Source organism: Notothenia coriiceps, unplaced genomic scaffold (assembly GCF_000735185.1).
Source record: "Notothenia coriiceps isolate Sejong01 unplaced genomic scaffold, NC01 NC01_scaffold00037244, whole genome shotgun sequence".
NCBI classification, from domain to species: Eukaryota; Metazoa; Chordata; class Actinopteri; order Perciformes; family Nototheniidae; genus Notothenia; species Notothenia coriiceps.
In genome coordinates, this window is record NW_011369945.1 from 23,470,831 (window position 1) to 23,485,226 (window position 14,396).

At 42.0% G+C, this 14,396-nt stretch overlaps 2 protein-coding genes across 2 annotated transcripts in view; one reads left to right on the top strand and one right to left on the bottom strand.

Moving 5' to 3' along the window:
- Positions 1–13,440, bottom strand: part of LOC104965158 (metabotropic glutamate receptor 8-like) — a 35,196-nt gene extending 21,756 nt beyond the window's left edge. The window contains exons 1-5 of the mRNA XM_010794117.1: positions 13,437–13,440; positions 11,909–11,915; positions 4,565–4,711; positions 2,629–3,050; positions 87–453 (exon numbers count right to left, since the gene is read on the bottom strand). Of these exons, the coding sequence (XP_010792419.1) occupies positions 87–453; positions 2,629–3,050; positions 4,565–4,702 (927 nt within the window). The 5' untranslated portion in view covers positions 4,703–4,711; positions 11,909–11,915; positions 13,437–13,440. The remainder of the gene's footprint in view (positions 1–86; positions 454–2,628; positions 3,051–4,564; positions 4,712–11,908; positions 11,916–13,436) is intronic.
- trmt61a (tRNA methyltransferase 61A) overlaps positions 1–14,396 on the top strand; it is a 735,410-nt gene that overhangs the window by 175,617 nt on the left and 545,397 nt on the right. The gene's annotated exons all lie outside the window — the stretch shown is intronic.

Below are 14,396 nucleotides of genomic sequence, written 5' to 3' on the forward strand. Positions count from 1 at the left end.
TCCTCCTGCATTGCTACACAGAAGTTTCCCCCTCAGTATAAGTAAGGTGTTTAGTAGGATTGAATACATAAAACAAATGCACTCACCCTTTCTGCGGACTGTGACGTTCCGAAGAAGATGGGTATGAACGCCAGCCAGATGATGCAGGTGGTGTACATGGTGAATCCGATGGGCTTGGCCTCGTTGAATGTTTCGGGCACGCCTCGCGTCTTGATGGCGTAAACCGTGCACGTCACCATCAGCAGGATGGAGTAACCCAGGGAGCAGATGAGCGACAGGTCCGAGATGTCACACTTGAGGACGCCGCGTGCCGACAACGGATCCTGGGTCCGCTGCTCGCCGTAATCCACCACCGTGTGGGGGGGGTCCACCGCGAACCAGACGAAGACGCCCAGCAGCTGGACTGAGATGAGCGAGAAGGTGATGGCCAGCTGGGAGGCGGGAGAGATTAACCTGGGGAGGAGAGGATCACTGGTATGAGTGGCATATCATGTCAAATATAATGTAATGTTATTGTATATGTCTGTTGTTTTTGTCGAGATACGTCTTAGCTTTTTCCCGTTATATTTTGAAAAGGTTGTTCACCCTGTTTTTATTTCTGTCTTTACTTCCTGTCTGTGTGTTTCCAATCTGTTTTCGATTATCAGATTCTTTTCACCTGCTGCCCTTTTGTTTTTCCTCCCTTCCCAGCTGTGTCTTATGCCTGTGATTAGTTCTAAATGTGTATTTAAATTCTGGTTTCCTTTAAGTCTCTGTAGGATCCTTGTTTATTGTGCGTTGGAGAGTTCAGCATTCACTTTATCTGGCAATCAAGTATTATCATAGTGTATGGTATTGTAAACAAACTTGTCTAAGCCGCTTACATCCAGTTACGCTAAGCAGAGTATTCGTTTTGGAAAGATATTGTCCAGTACGGTCCTGAACACGACTGGATTTGTTCTTAACTCAGTCTTGAATTGGTCTTGACTGCCTTAAGACTCGGTCCTGACTCGGACTTGACTTGACCTGGTCTAAGAATTGTCTCGTAAAAGCAGAGATAAAGATTACATTTTGAGTGGGGCAACCCATGGTCAGATGTTTTTCTCACAGGAAAATGTGTGCTTTAAAAATGTATCAATGTTACATATAAAAATATTGAATATGTTGAATTAAATTCTTTGGCCAATAAGGTATGTTACTTGATCAATACCTTGGCCACCAACCTGAAAACCAGTCCTTTGGTGCCTAAAGATTACTTCTTCAAGGTGTCTGCTCTACAGCAGCAATCTAACATATTCTATGTAGCCCATTCAAACACACACTGAGTGTTGGAGGGAGATCAGGGAAAAGGTAATGGTGAGATTTGAGGCAATAATGAAAAACTGGGGCAGTGAGGAGAAGAACATATCACACTGAATAGAGGGAATGAGATGATCATCCAGGATGCCAGAGAGACAAAAATGGGGGCAAACAATACTCAAAAACATAAGCTCCTATCATTTCCTCCCGCACATGCACTGTGAAAACAAACGTATGGCTCTATTCACCTGGCTCAACAGCTGCTTAGAGACTGACTACCTGCTGAATATTACATACTGGAAACCGGAAAAAGCCTCAAAATGCATCCCATAGTGGCCTTCCCTTGATTTTGTTCTATATATTTACTGGTGTCTGTTTACTTTCCTTCACGTTTTCCAGTAAGAGCAAGTCACACAGAATTGTATTGTATTTCCTGGAATTGGTCAAATCCTAATTATCATAGAAAAATGTTTGATGAATAGCTGTAAAATGACACTAACGGCCCGTCTACACTACAGGCATCAAAAAATCTTGAAGCTGGGCGTGTCTGAAGCTTGGCGATTTTTTGCGAGCAACGCGACCAACAACCAATCACATGAATCTCCCGCCCCCGACATACAAAGCAATAGCAATGTTAAAACGAAGTAAACTGGATATAAACTCCCCAAACAGGCGAAAACCTACCAGTTTCACCCACTGTCTCTGCCACCTCCCTCCATGCCTGGTTCCTCCGGTTTGTATCCCGGTAAATAGTTCTGGTCGTAAAGAACCGGGTGATTTGGAAAATGAGAAAATGAACTGCGGTCTGGCTCTCCCAGCTTGCACGCGGTTTGATTGGCTGCGCTTGCACTGGCGGGATTTGCATAAACGGGATTTGATTGGATAGATGCTCGTGATGCTTGCAAAGCCATGCCATGCTCCCCACAATGCAGTTCGGCGAAGATTAAAAATCTTCTACGTCACCCCATTCAAGTGAATGGGCGAAGCGTTGAAAGCATTTTTCGATGCCTGTAGTACTGTTACGGATGGGCGGAGGGAAAGACAGATGACCATCTGGGCAGCAGGGACAGGAACCTAAGCTCTATTAAATACCGCATTAACATTTTAGCCACTTAGTTGATGCTCTCTCCAAGAGTCACTCACAATGAGAGCAAACAGTACAATGGGTGAGTGCGAGTTCATGACTCATAAATAATGGATGAGAAAGAAATGATGAATAATGATTGTGAGCAGCTTAGTAAGGGAGAAAGGGAGGTTCTGAAACACACGACCTTTCGTTCCCAACACTCCAAATGTACGTGGCGAGAAACAAAGAGTGTGTGTGTACTGACAGTGAGGTGTAGTGTTCACCTGGGGGCTGTTACAGACTTCTTCCCTTGTTCGAAGATGCGGTGTATCCTGTTGGTTTTGGTTAGCAGCGCTGCGTAGCTGAAACACATCCCCAAGCCCAAGAAAATCCTCCTGAGGGAACACACCCCGACATCAGGCGTCGCGATCATCAGGAACGTAATGGCGTAGCACAGGAAGATTCCCGTTAGCAGCACGTAGCTCATCTCCCGCCCGGACGCTCGCACGATGGGCGTGTCGTTGTGCCGCACGAACGTGACGATGACGAAGGAGGTGGCGATGATGCCCAGCATGGATATGAAGACGGGGAAGACGGCCCAGGGGGAATGCCACTCCAGCTTGATGATGGGGATGGGAACGCAGCCGGTGCGGTTGACATCGGGTCGCATCTCGTAGGGACAAAGCTCACAGGTGAACTCTGATGCCTGGGGACAGACGGTTTTGATATTGGAAGTTAAACGGGTATATTAATTAGCTCCATCATCACAACACAAACATTGTCAGTATGTATACTTTGTTACGAGCCAGCCATAGCTTTCAGATCATTGGGGGTAGTATCATCCCCAGGGTTCAAACCAAATTCGTTGAGACAGCTGTTATTGTTTTTTACGGGAGAGGATTAGGGCCACATGAAAAATAAAATGTGGGGATGTGAAACAGATATATATTTTTTTTAGTTCTGAAAAAAAACTTTCAGAATTCTGAGAAAACTCAGAACTAAAACAATATTTCATTTTTTTCAAATCCCCATTTTTTTTTTTTTTCATGTGGCCCTAATCCTCTTCCGTAGTTTTTGCTCCGCACACCTGGGAAAAAAGTCTTGAGAATCTGAGGTCCGCCCAAAAGCTGGGTTCTTTTCAATCCAGCCTGAGAACCTTGCCCTTTAAGTCATGTTTAATAATTGCACTTCAGCACCTCTCTTATTATTATGTGTATTTACAAAGCCTATGTTTAACTAGTTTCTCTCTTTTATGAATTTTCTTTTCGTTGAATTTATTTAGTTTGTACTCATTATGTGTTATTGCCTTTGTCTGAAATACACCATATAAATAAACTAACCTAACCTTAAAGCTCCCACATTTATGTAAATAAGCTGTAAATCCAAAATGCTTTAACATTAAAAGCAGCTGATTTATTTACTAAGCAACAGAGTATGAGTTTGTGTGTGTCATGTCCCTCTTTAAACAGACTGCCTAATGAAAAATAAAGATTTTTACGCCATCTTTCTTTTATAGTTAAGCTATTTGTTTGTTGCCATGCTGCAATGCTATTTTACTATCCACTAAAACCCTAATTGTGTCAAAGAGATTATTGATTTTACAGCTAATGCATGTATCTTCAGAATGAGTATTGATCGCTCACTATGACATCGCCAGCTGCTGTCTTGGCTCATATTTTCCCTTCTCCTTTATTGCTTCCTGAACGAGGGAACTCTTTGCACAAAGACTTGATCGTACACGGACTTTTTAACTTAATATAACGATGATCGGCTGCCAAAATTGTCCCTAACTGTGATGTGATTAACCAGGGGGGTGTAACGGAACCATTTCTCGCCAAAGATTGTACTTCTATTAAATATAATAGCATCTGTGGGCTTCTTGCTGCATATGTAAATCCTAAAAGGGCACTCTAAGTTTTTTGTGATTGCCTTCAAGTGAGTTAAAACTAAATATCCTGACTCAAGGGGAACAGAGCTGTACTGTAGAGTAGAGTAATCAGACAATTGCTGGCAGAAATGTCCTTTACCAATTGAACAACATGCCAAACTTCAGTATTACATTTTGTTTGTAAAATAAGCTTTTTTGTCTCCATGTTTTTTAAGTTTATACTAAATTCTCAATGCAACACAACAGAGATAGACATAAGAGAGATGTGAGACAACCCCGAAAGTTTAGCACCTCAGGCGAATTGTGAAGCAAGAGTTCCTCCAGAGATCTACCTGATAGTGGTATCCCTCGCAGCGCTCACAATGCCAGCAGCACGGCACACCTTTCACCACTTTCTTCCTTTCGCCTGTACGGCATGGGATGCTGCACACAGAGGGGGGGAGCGAGGGGTCGCCTTTCTTCCAACGCATGGCCTCCACCTAGGAGAAGAGAGGAGAGGAGAGAAAGGAGAGGTTTTGTTTTCCAAATCTTTTTGAAGACCCATTGCAGGGAAATAAAAGATCACGTAGGCCTTTGAATACAACAGAACCTGTCACTCAAACATAGAAATGTGTTTCGTTGATCAGAAATGTTCAGCTCTCTACCCACACCATTCCCAACAGCCTATAAGATACTCAAAGCCTGAATAAAGAGTGGTGCAGGAATGAGTCCCAAAACCCGGACATATTTAGCATGTGGAAGCCCCTCTTTAGTTTCTCACCTGCTGAGCCCAGAGTGAAATGCTTTTCTGTGCACAAACTAGAGGTGAACAGCAAACACCAGTGTGATTTTGTTGGGAGTACGACCATATTGGACAAAGTTATAGGGGGGGTGCCAAACCCGGCTGCACCAACACCTGGTCTGCCACATGTGGAAGCCCCTCTTTAGTTTTTCACTTGCCGAGCCCAGAGTAAAATGCTTGTGTGTGCACAAACTAGAGGGGGACAGCAAACACCAGTCTGATTTTGGTTACAGTATGACTATCTTGGACAAATGTAAAGTGGGGGTGCCAAATCTGGCAGCACCATTACCTGGTCTGCCTCATGTGGAAACCCCTCTTCAGTTTCTCACCTGCTGAGCCCAGAGTGAAATGCTTTTCTGTGCAAGAACTACAGGTGAACAGCAAACACCAGTGTGATTTTGGTAGGCGTACGACCACCCTGGACAAAGTTATAGGGGGGGTGCCAAACCCGGCTGCACCAACACCTGGTCTGCCACATGTGGAAGCCCCTCTTCAGTGTTTCACCTGCTGAGCCCNGAGCCCAGAGTAAAATGCTTGTGTGTGCACAAACTAGAGGGGGACAGCAAACACCAGTCTGATTTTGGTCACAGTATGACTATCTTGGACAAAGTTATAGGGGGGGTGCCAAACCCGGCAGCACCATCACCTGGTTTGCCACATGTGGAAGCCCCTCTTTAGTGTTTCACCTGCTGAGCCCAGAGTAAATCCACAAGGGGACACTTGAGATGCTAACTTCCATGTTGGCCTACACAAATACGTCATCACTATGCCACCCGTCTGATAAAAACAGTAATACACCGTCAGCGTGGCTTTCAGCAGTCTCTCCAGACCAAGCAAGTAGAGCAGAGGAGATGAGAACATCAGACAGAGTATGATATTTGTGTTGTGTTTTGTCGTAAGTGATTCAGTACAAACCAGACATTATTGGTGTATTCATGTAGCAAAACATAACTTCCCTCCATTTTGTGGGATTTCATGCGACAAAGACTGGCTCCCCTGTGCTGAAGCTGGCATTGCTTTGTGTTAACAGTCCTTTATCACTCTCTATACCTGCAGACTGTGAGTCTTCAGGGCAACTTGGAGAGCAATTAGCACACGCAGATTCTCTGCTCGATTTCCTGAACGCTGCCGGCCACAAAACTAACATCAGCGAGTCTGGAAGCCAGCAATCAGATCATAATCAGATCTGGCACACACAGTATTGGTGTCTGTGTGTGTNCAAAAGTCTTTGAATATTTGCCTAACTTTTCCTTTTCAGATTTTGAACAATGTACTTGACTAAAATGAATGTATTGATTTTACTAAGACTAAGTTCCTTACTCTTGACTAAAGCGTAATGAAGTAAACGTAAAAGTAATCCTAAAAATTGAAGACACTGCAACTTTGCAGATTTAGATTACAGGTTGATCAAATCACCTCTGTGAATGTTATACCTTAACTGTGAATTTGTATACCTTAGCTGGATCCTACATTTAAAATGCTTTTGACTAGTGATTGCCTTGAAATAAATCTTCAAGCTGCAAGCTGGTTTTGATTTTAAAGTTTGATGAATGAGATTAACTAATGGTTAAATGATAAAATATATTAGTTTAAAACACATATTTTGCTATTGTGCACCTGTGGTTTATATGTGTTCATTATTATGATTTTGACCAAAGATGATCCAAACACTGATGAGAGATGATTTTTCTATTATGATTGGCTGTCTCAATCATTGTGGTTGAATCTTTCAATCTTATTATGTTGTTCTTAATGTGATTGTTATTTATGTAATTGATGTTGTGTAAATCCACACTCAAATCTGAAGATTCCCATTGATTTAAGTATTGAACAAAATATTATTAGACTAAGGGTTTAGATTATCAAAATTGATAAAAAGAGAGGAACTGTTGGGGAAATATTTTCCAAGGCCCATAACTTTGACCCAGTTTATCAGTTCATACTGCCCTCACTGAGCACACGCACCTGTAACCTTGGCTGCTGTGCTCTCAGTGTTTTGCCTCCCTGTTCCTGCCTGTTGGCGTCAACTGATAGAGGTGTTATCATTCTATATTGTTATGCACAATGTTGATTATTCTCTCTGAACTAGCTAAATACATGGGTCTGGGGTAGAGTTCTTCAGAATTGATGTGGCAACTCTATCGTGAAGTCAGCACCTCTGACTCTGGACTTGTTTTGTGAATTCTCCGGCCCGGAGAATTCACAAAACAAGTCCAGAGTCAGAGGTGCTGACTTCACGATAGAGTTGCCACATCAATTCTGAAGAACTCTACCCCAGACCCATGTATTTNGGTGCGCTAAACTTTGAACCAGGGGGTAGCAAGTTTGAGTCCCACTGCAGTCAGCATGTCGTTGTGTCCCTGGGCAAGACACTCACCCCAAGACGCTTTGGATAAAAGCATCTAAGAAGTGAAATGTAATGTACAACAACGAACAACATATGTGCCTAACACATTAGCATAGTGTGCTACACATACAAATATATGAATACAAATAGGACATGACGAAAACATGAAACAAATACCTCATTGGCCGCTTGTCGTGAAAGGAAATTCATCTTTAAAATTCCTTTTCTGAATAACTTTATGTCACAGTGATAACTTTATGTCACGGACTGCAGCAGAGCTTCAATAAAGACATCAACCCACGTTGAGTTGTCCAGTGCATCAACAAAACACACAGCACTGGGCATGAACAAACATTAGTTCCTAGGCACAAAAACAACAAGCACTTGCGGTCACAACGTAGTTATCTGTCTGCATCTTGGTGTAACATATAAAACAAAACTGTGTTAAATCATGCCATATTTTAACGATTTTAATATGACATGAAATACAGGCTTTATTTATTGAATTGAACTTTGAGATGAATTATGTTATTCTTTTTAAATAAGGCAACTTTTTTACGTCATTTACAAACACTATATATGGTCTTTTTAGTTTACTACTAACGTTGTAACCCTGCTAGTAATCCCACATGTTTACTCCCCATGCCTGGTTGTTGATCGTTGTTTTAAACCCTCCCTGTGTGTTAGGACAAGGAAACCAGTCGCAGTGAAAATCCTGAAGAATGATGACAACAACCAGTCGATGCACGAAGAGATGCTGCGCGAGGCCAACGTCATGAAGCAGCTGGACAACCCCTACATCGTGCGGATGATCGGGATCTGTGAGGCGGAGAGCCTGATGCTGGTGATGGAGCTCGCTGATCTGGGGCCGCTCAACAAGTTCCTGCAGAAACACAAGTACGTACTCCGAGAGGACCCTGATCATCCTCTGGAACATTCTATAACTCCAGAGAGGGCAAAAGTCCACACATCCTTTACTCAAGTAGAAGTACAGATACTCATGTTTAAAAATACTCTGGTGAAAGTAGAAGTACTGACTAAACTTCTTTACTCAAGTCAAAGTAAAGAGGCTTTGAAATGTACTTCAGTAAAAAGTACCCATAACTAGCAGCTGTTTTAAAGAGTACCTGACCTCCCTTTATATTAATAGAACAATAATGTCATTGTTAGCTAATGAATGTTTCCATGCTGAACAACGGCAACATGACAACGTTTTCATTGGTCCCTCTTCTTTAGAGAAGACCAGGAAATGATGGATACACGGATCCTGTTCAAATCAATAGGCACGCAATGACTCTAAATAATAATGACCACGCCACCAAACACACATTCAGACTAAAGGAACCAGCCTGTTTGGAAAATGTGAGAAGTAGAAAGTACAGGTATTTGGGTTCAACATGTAAGAAGTAGAAAGTACAGGTATTTGTGTTCAACATGTAAGAAGTAGAAAGTACAGGTATTTGAGTTCACATGTAAGAAGTAGAAAGTTCAAAGTAAAAAGTCGTCAGAAAAATAAGTACCGGTAGTTGATTAAAGTNTAAATAAAGACTTTATTTCATGTAATATTATAATCGTTAAAATATGGCATGATTTAATACAGTTTTGTTTTATATGTTACACCAATATGCGTAAGTGTTTGTTGTTTCTTGTGCCTAGGAACTAATGTTTGTTCATGCACTGGTACTGCATGTTTTGTTGATGCACTGGGCAACTCAACGTGTGTTGATGTCTTTATCGAAGCTCTGCTGCAGTCCGTGACATAAAGTTATCATTGTGACATAAAGTTACTCAGAAAGGAAACTTAAAAGAATCAAATAATCTCCTTTCACGACAAGCGGCCAACGAGGTATTTGTTTCATATTTTCATGTGGGCGTCATGTCCTATTTTCATTCATATATTTGTATCTGTAGCACACTATGCTAATGTGTTTGGCTATGTATATATGTTATTTGTTGTTGTAGTTCTCACGGCGTAATGGAAGAAGGGAGGCTACAAGATTAAATGCCAAAAATAAACACCCGTTTTAAAGAACCGACCTGTGTCGTGAAGAGAGCTACAGAAAGAGTTAGACGCGCATAGAAACAGGCGTTAACCTTGAAAGTCAATTGTATGTATGAGAAACATTTGAATAGGTAACTGAAGTGGGAGTGAATGTCGAGTTAAATCAAAACACTGTTTACCAGCGTGTTTCTAGGCCTACAAGAACGTTAACCTGTAATATTGTCATCAGTGTTTTTTATCAGCAGGACTTATTCCGTGAGGAAAATTAATGAGTTACTTCTCTCAATACAATTGTTAATGTTTTGAGGCCACTCTTAGATTAAAGAGTGCAGACTAAAAAGAGGCACTTGAAAGCTGGCACCTATAGAAACTCCCTGGAGGGAAGCTGAAGCAAAACACGAAAATCTCCTCCAACTCTTCAGCGATATGGCACTCGCTCCAACTCTGGTGAGCAGGGAATACTGATGAAAGCAGGAAGTGTTCCCACAGGAATGCAAATGAACCTCTCCCTTAGACCTACATATATTCAGCATGCCCACACTGATAATTGTATCTTCCTATTCAATTACTCACAACGCTCCATCCATCCTTCTACTCATGGTGCTACTCTGCAAAGTCTTCCTTATCGGCCTCTTTTCAAAAGCCTCGTGGAGTCGTGGGAGATTTGGCGAGAACGATGAAGAGGGTGGGGAGAGTGTTTTGCTTCTATTGTTTAATAAGGTCCTTATCCCTGCCTTGTTTCTATTGCCTATAAATAGTCTTAATGGAACAAAACAAAACAAAATGGAGGTGTGCACTCTCTTTGTTTCTCTTTATTAAGGGACAACAGGAGCAGCACCTGTTTGTTTAATCTGGCAGACACACAGACAGCTCCTACACACTCACATACATACACAATAAAGGGGTAGCGCCCACTGCCAGGCCATTTTCTATGATCCAGCCTCCAAGAAGCACTTAAAACATTAAGCGCTTAACAAAGTTTGTCTTGCAGAGGTTGATGCATTTTCCCATTTGACTATAAGCACTTTATGTACTCAAGGATTGTGATCATGTAACGCTGCATAGCCTGTATGAGTAGGTCTGCCATGTTATGATGTAAGCACACTTATAATGTAGTATTTGTTTTAGTTGTATCCTTGTGAAATAAGCAGATGGATATTCATCCGAGAATGGGTAGGAAAAGAAATCTATTTCTTAAACAGAGGTTATATATGCATTATTAAACTGAAGAAGCAGGTAACACTATACATTAACCAGTGTTTCCCCTACCATTGTATGTATATATATACATATATATATATATATCACCAAATTGCAACTAATCTATATCTACTGTCACTTTTCACATTGAACATGTGCTCTTATATTAAATAAACTAAACACTTTCATTTTAAGTTGTGAGTTTAGTGTTTTTGACCCTAAGAAACACTGATGCATTAATCAATAACAATAACCCCCCCCCAAAGCAGTAACCCTAGGGGAAACACTGCATTAACCATCCACTCCCACAACCTGGGGTCCATTTCAAACTTGTTTTTATTTTTAATTTATGTAGAAAAGCCTAAACAATGACGAAAAATGACAGACTTGACCAGATAATAATTGATTCTGGAAAGTCACAACCGTAATAGCTTTTCCTTAATAATTGAAGTCCTGAGCTCATTGACTTCCAGCGCCTTTATCAGCTGTCCGACATGACATGCCCTTTTAGCTGATGCTTTTATCCAAAGTGACTTGCAAACGCTTCAATACAAAATACATGCCTAAAGGAGCAATTATGGTTTGAGTATCCTGCCCAAGGACACTTTAGACTGCAGAGCTAGGAATCAAACAACTCACCTTTTGATTGGTAGACTCCCATTTACCCCCTGAGCTGAAGTTCCCAGAGCAGGCATCAATCATATCAGTGCAACCGAACAATAAGTCTAGAGTCATGACTTATGACCTAATGACCTTCAGCAAGCATGGCCCCAGCATGAATCTGACCATCAACAGCAAACAGCCAGCAGGTAACAGCTTAGCACCGTCCACTGCTGGAACAGCGGCAGCTGGAGGAACAGCAGTGGAAAGGGAGGGAGGAATCTACAACAGTGTGTCTAAAAGAATTGAGAACACTCCTGGTGTGAGTCTTTATCCCTACATGGGATGAAAAGGAAAGTGAAATGCGGTCATGGATTCCTTTGTTTAGGTTGCTATGTGGATGTAGGAATTATCTACAACTTCAACAGTAGGTCTGCATGCCTTGAGTGTTGGAATCTAGTCATATTGTAGCAGATTTTAAAGAATGTAGAGCTCAGTGCTGGAGCCCTCAGCTTGATTCTCCATCCTCTGTGAACAAACACCAGGCAGACAAATGCCTGAGAGGTGATGGGCAGAATGAGTGAAGCACTGAAGCAACAAGAGCACTAAGTATTCTTGAATCGAATAGCCTCACATCACAGTCATAAGTCACAGTCTGCAGGGTTACAGCTAGTTATCAGTTACGTACACCCAAGGGAATAAATTCATTATCAAGGTGATGAGCATCGCTTCATAGGAGTCAGTACTTTGGGGCTCTAGTCCTTTACATGTGTACATAATACACTTAAACGTCTATAGCTGTGGCCATTGTTATGAGTGCAACGTATGTAAGAAGAGAAGTCAGACAATCAGACTATGTTATAAACAAGCCAATACCACACATATTACATAAACGCATTTATTTGAGGGTAAAACTAAAAGTAAGCACAAGGCAAATGTCAGCAGTAATCCCTCCTTTTCAAAGAAAACAAACCACAGCTGGTGCGTCGGGTTGAAGTAGAACTATGGGAGGCATGTAGCGCAGTGGATAGAGCCTTGGTTTGGGGATCAGATGCCTTTGTCTGGGGATCAGATGGTATTCAAAACTGAAATGAAACACTTAGCAGGAAGCTCAACGGATTCACTGTTTCTAAGATCAAAATAAGTTCACCGCAGCACTTGTTCCATCTTAAGAATATTAACAACCTTATTCATATTTTGTCCTTGAATTGCTCCTCATGCGAGTTTCAGTAGACTTCTTAAGTGATGTTATTCAATGACAAAGTCAGACCTCATGGGTTTTCATGACTACTTTACTCTTAAACGTTTGAGGGCTATTATGTTGGCTGTATAGCTTGTTACTGTCTCCCTGTCTCAGATTCAGTCTTTCAACCTTCCGCTCCAATTTGTCATGGGCGCCTCGAGGGGAAATGACCCACCATTATCTAAAGCTCTGAGTTCATAATTCACAGCTTACTGCTTTGCTTACTTGGGAACAGAGAGGAGTCCACCAATAATAGCTCTATTATCTCCCATTTAGACTGTCAACCAGTAGCTGTTCTCAGCTTCACTCCACAGACTTCCAGTTGGCAGACGACATTTTGATTAAGGACAAAAATGTGATTCACCTGTTTTGGTAAGATGGGTGAAAAATCACACGAGAAAAGTGGCAGAAACAAAAGCAGTGTGAGCTCAGACATCCTGGGGTTGGGCATTCGGGCTGATGTACCAAATGCCTCATAGGAGATCCATTTCCACTTGGCTGGCCGCGGATCCAATAAGCAGCAGAGAAATCCCTCAACCAAATGTCAGAGATGAGGCCACTGAGTCACCGCCTGGATGCTTCATCCTGCCTGGCTCATCGACAATCCTTTCAAATCTGTGAGAACTCTTGAAATGCTAAATAAATGTAATGGGTACCTGAAAAAAATGAGTCATTTGTCACTGGTCGCCACGGTCAACTCTTAAAAGCCAAATTGAGCAATTATGCTATGGTGCTAATCCCCTATGTTTGGGTCAATTTTAACAGATTACACAAAGCCTGATACCCGTCTCGAGCACACAGCATCATCATCGCGGGCAAATCTGTGCGATGCACTCAGAGTGGAGTCTCTCTGATCAGCCATGTGTTTATTTACTAGTCAGTCCGTGCCCTGTGCTGCTCATCATTCTCTCCCAGTGCCAGCACCAGATACTTCTCATCTCCCATAAACTATCGGCAAGGCCAGAGCGGTGTAAGGCGGTCATATTTACCGCCCTAAAAGGAATTGAAGGTTAACAATGAGGCCTGGTTACTGCAGTTTATGAGCTGCTGTAAAATTGCCACTATGATTCAAATCTGTGTCAGGTAAAAGACAATGGTGCCACGTTTAATCTGAAGCCTCCTGTGAAATACTTCCTCACACTCCTCCTCCCTTGCTCTCATCTCCATGACCTTATTTGCGGGCCTTTACCCTGACTAACTGGCCAATTACCGCCCACCTTATTAATATCTGGGAAAGTGCACTGAGAGTCGTTGCCCTGCCCTTTATGTGCTATATACTGTAGGGAGCTAGATACAATCAGGGATACAGTATGATGCACGTCCAAGGAGTTGAACGCATCTTCAGGGACAATAGATAACTCAAAAATATAATTATTAATACACTGCAATACTACAATTTCATTTTAATACCAAAAGTTCCTCCCATACATGGCAACTGTCAATCTTTAATTTTCTTTTCTCCAATCTTGTTTGTGTGTCTGTGTGAATAACCATCCATCTAACATCTGTGACTGTCAAGCAAAACACCTCTGGACACATGCATGCTTTCATTTATCTTTCAATCAAAAATAATGAATCGCAGTTTCATCTGCCCTTCTCTTCTGTCTCTTTTTGTCCTCCAGCCTTTTGTGAAGCACCAAACCTCCTTCTTCTCTTGCTCTCATCAGGTATGAAAGATGAAGAAGGGGAGCCCCGAAAGCAATCCGAGTAGTAAAACAGAATAAACTGCTCATCCATATTACACACACATAAAAATGTAGTAAAGCAGAAAAAAACAGTAACCAGTTAGGAGTTGGCACCTATATACAGTCTATGGTACACACACACACACACACACACACACACACACACACACACACACACACACACACACACACTCTCTCACACACACACACACACACACACACACACACACACACACACACACACACACACACACACTCTCTCTTGTGGCTGGATGCTGGCTAGTGTTGCCCTACACACACACACAC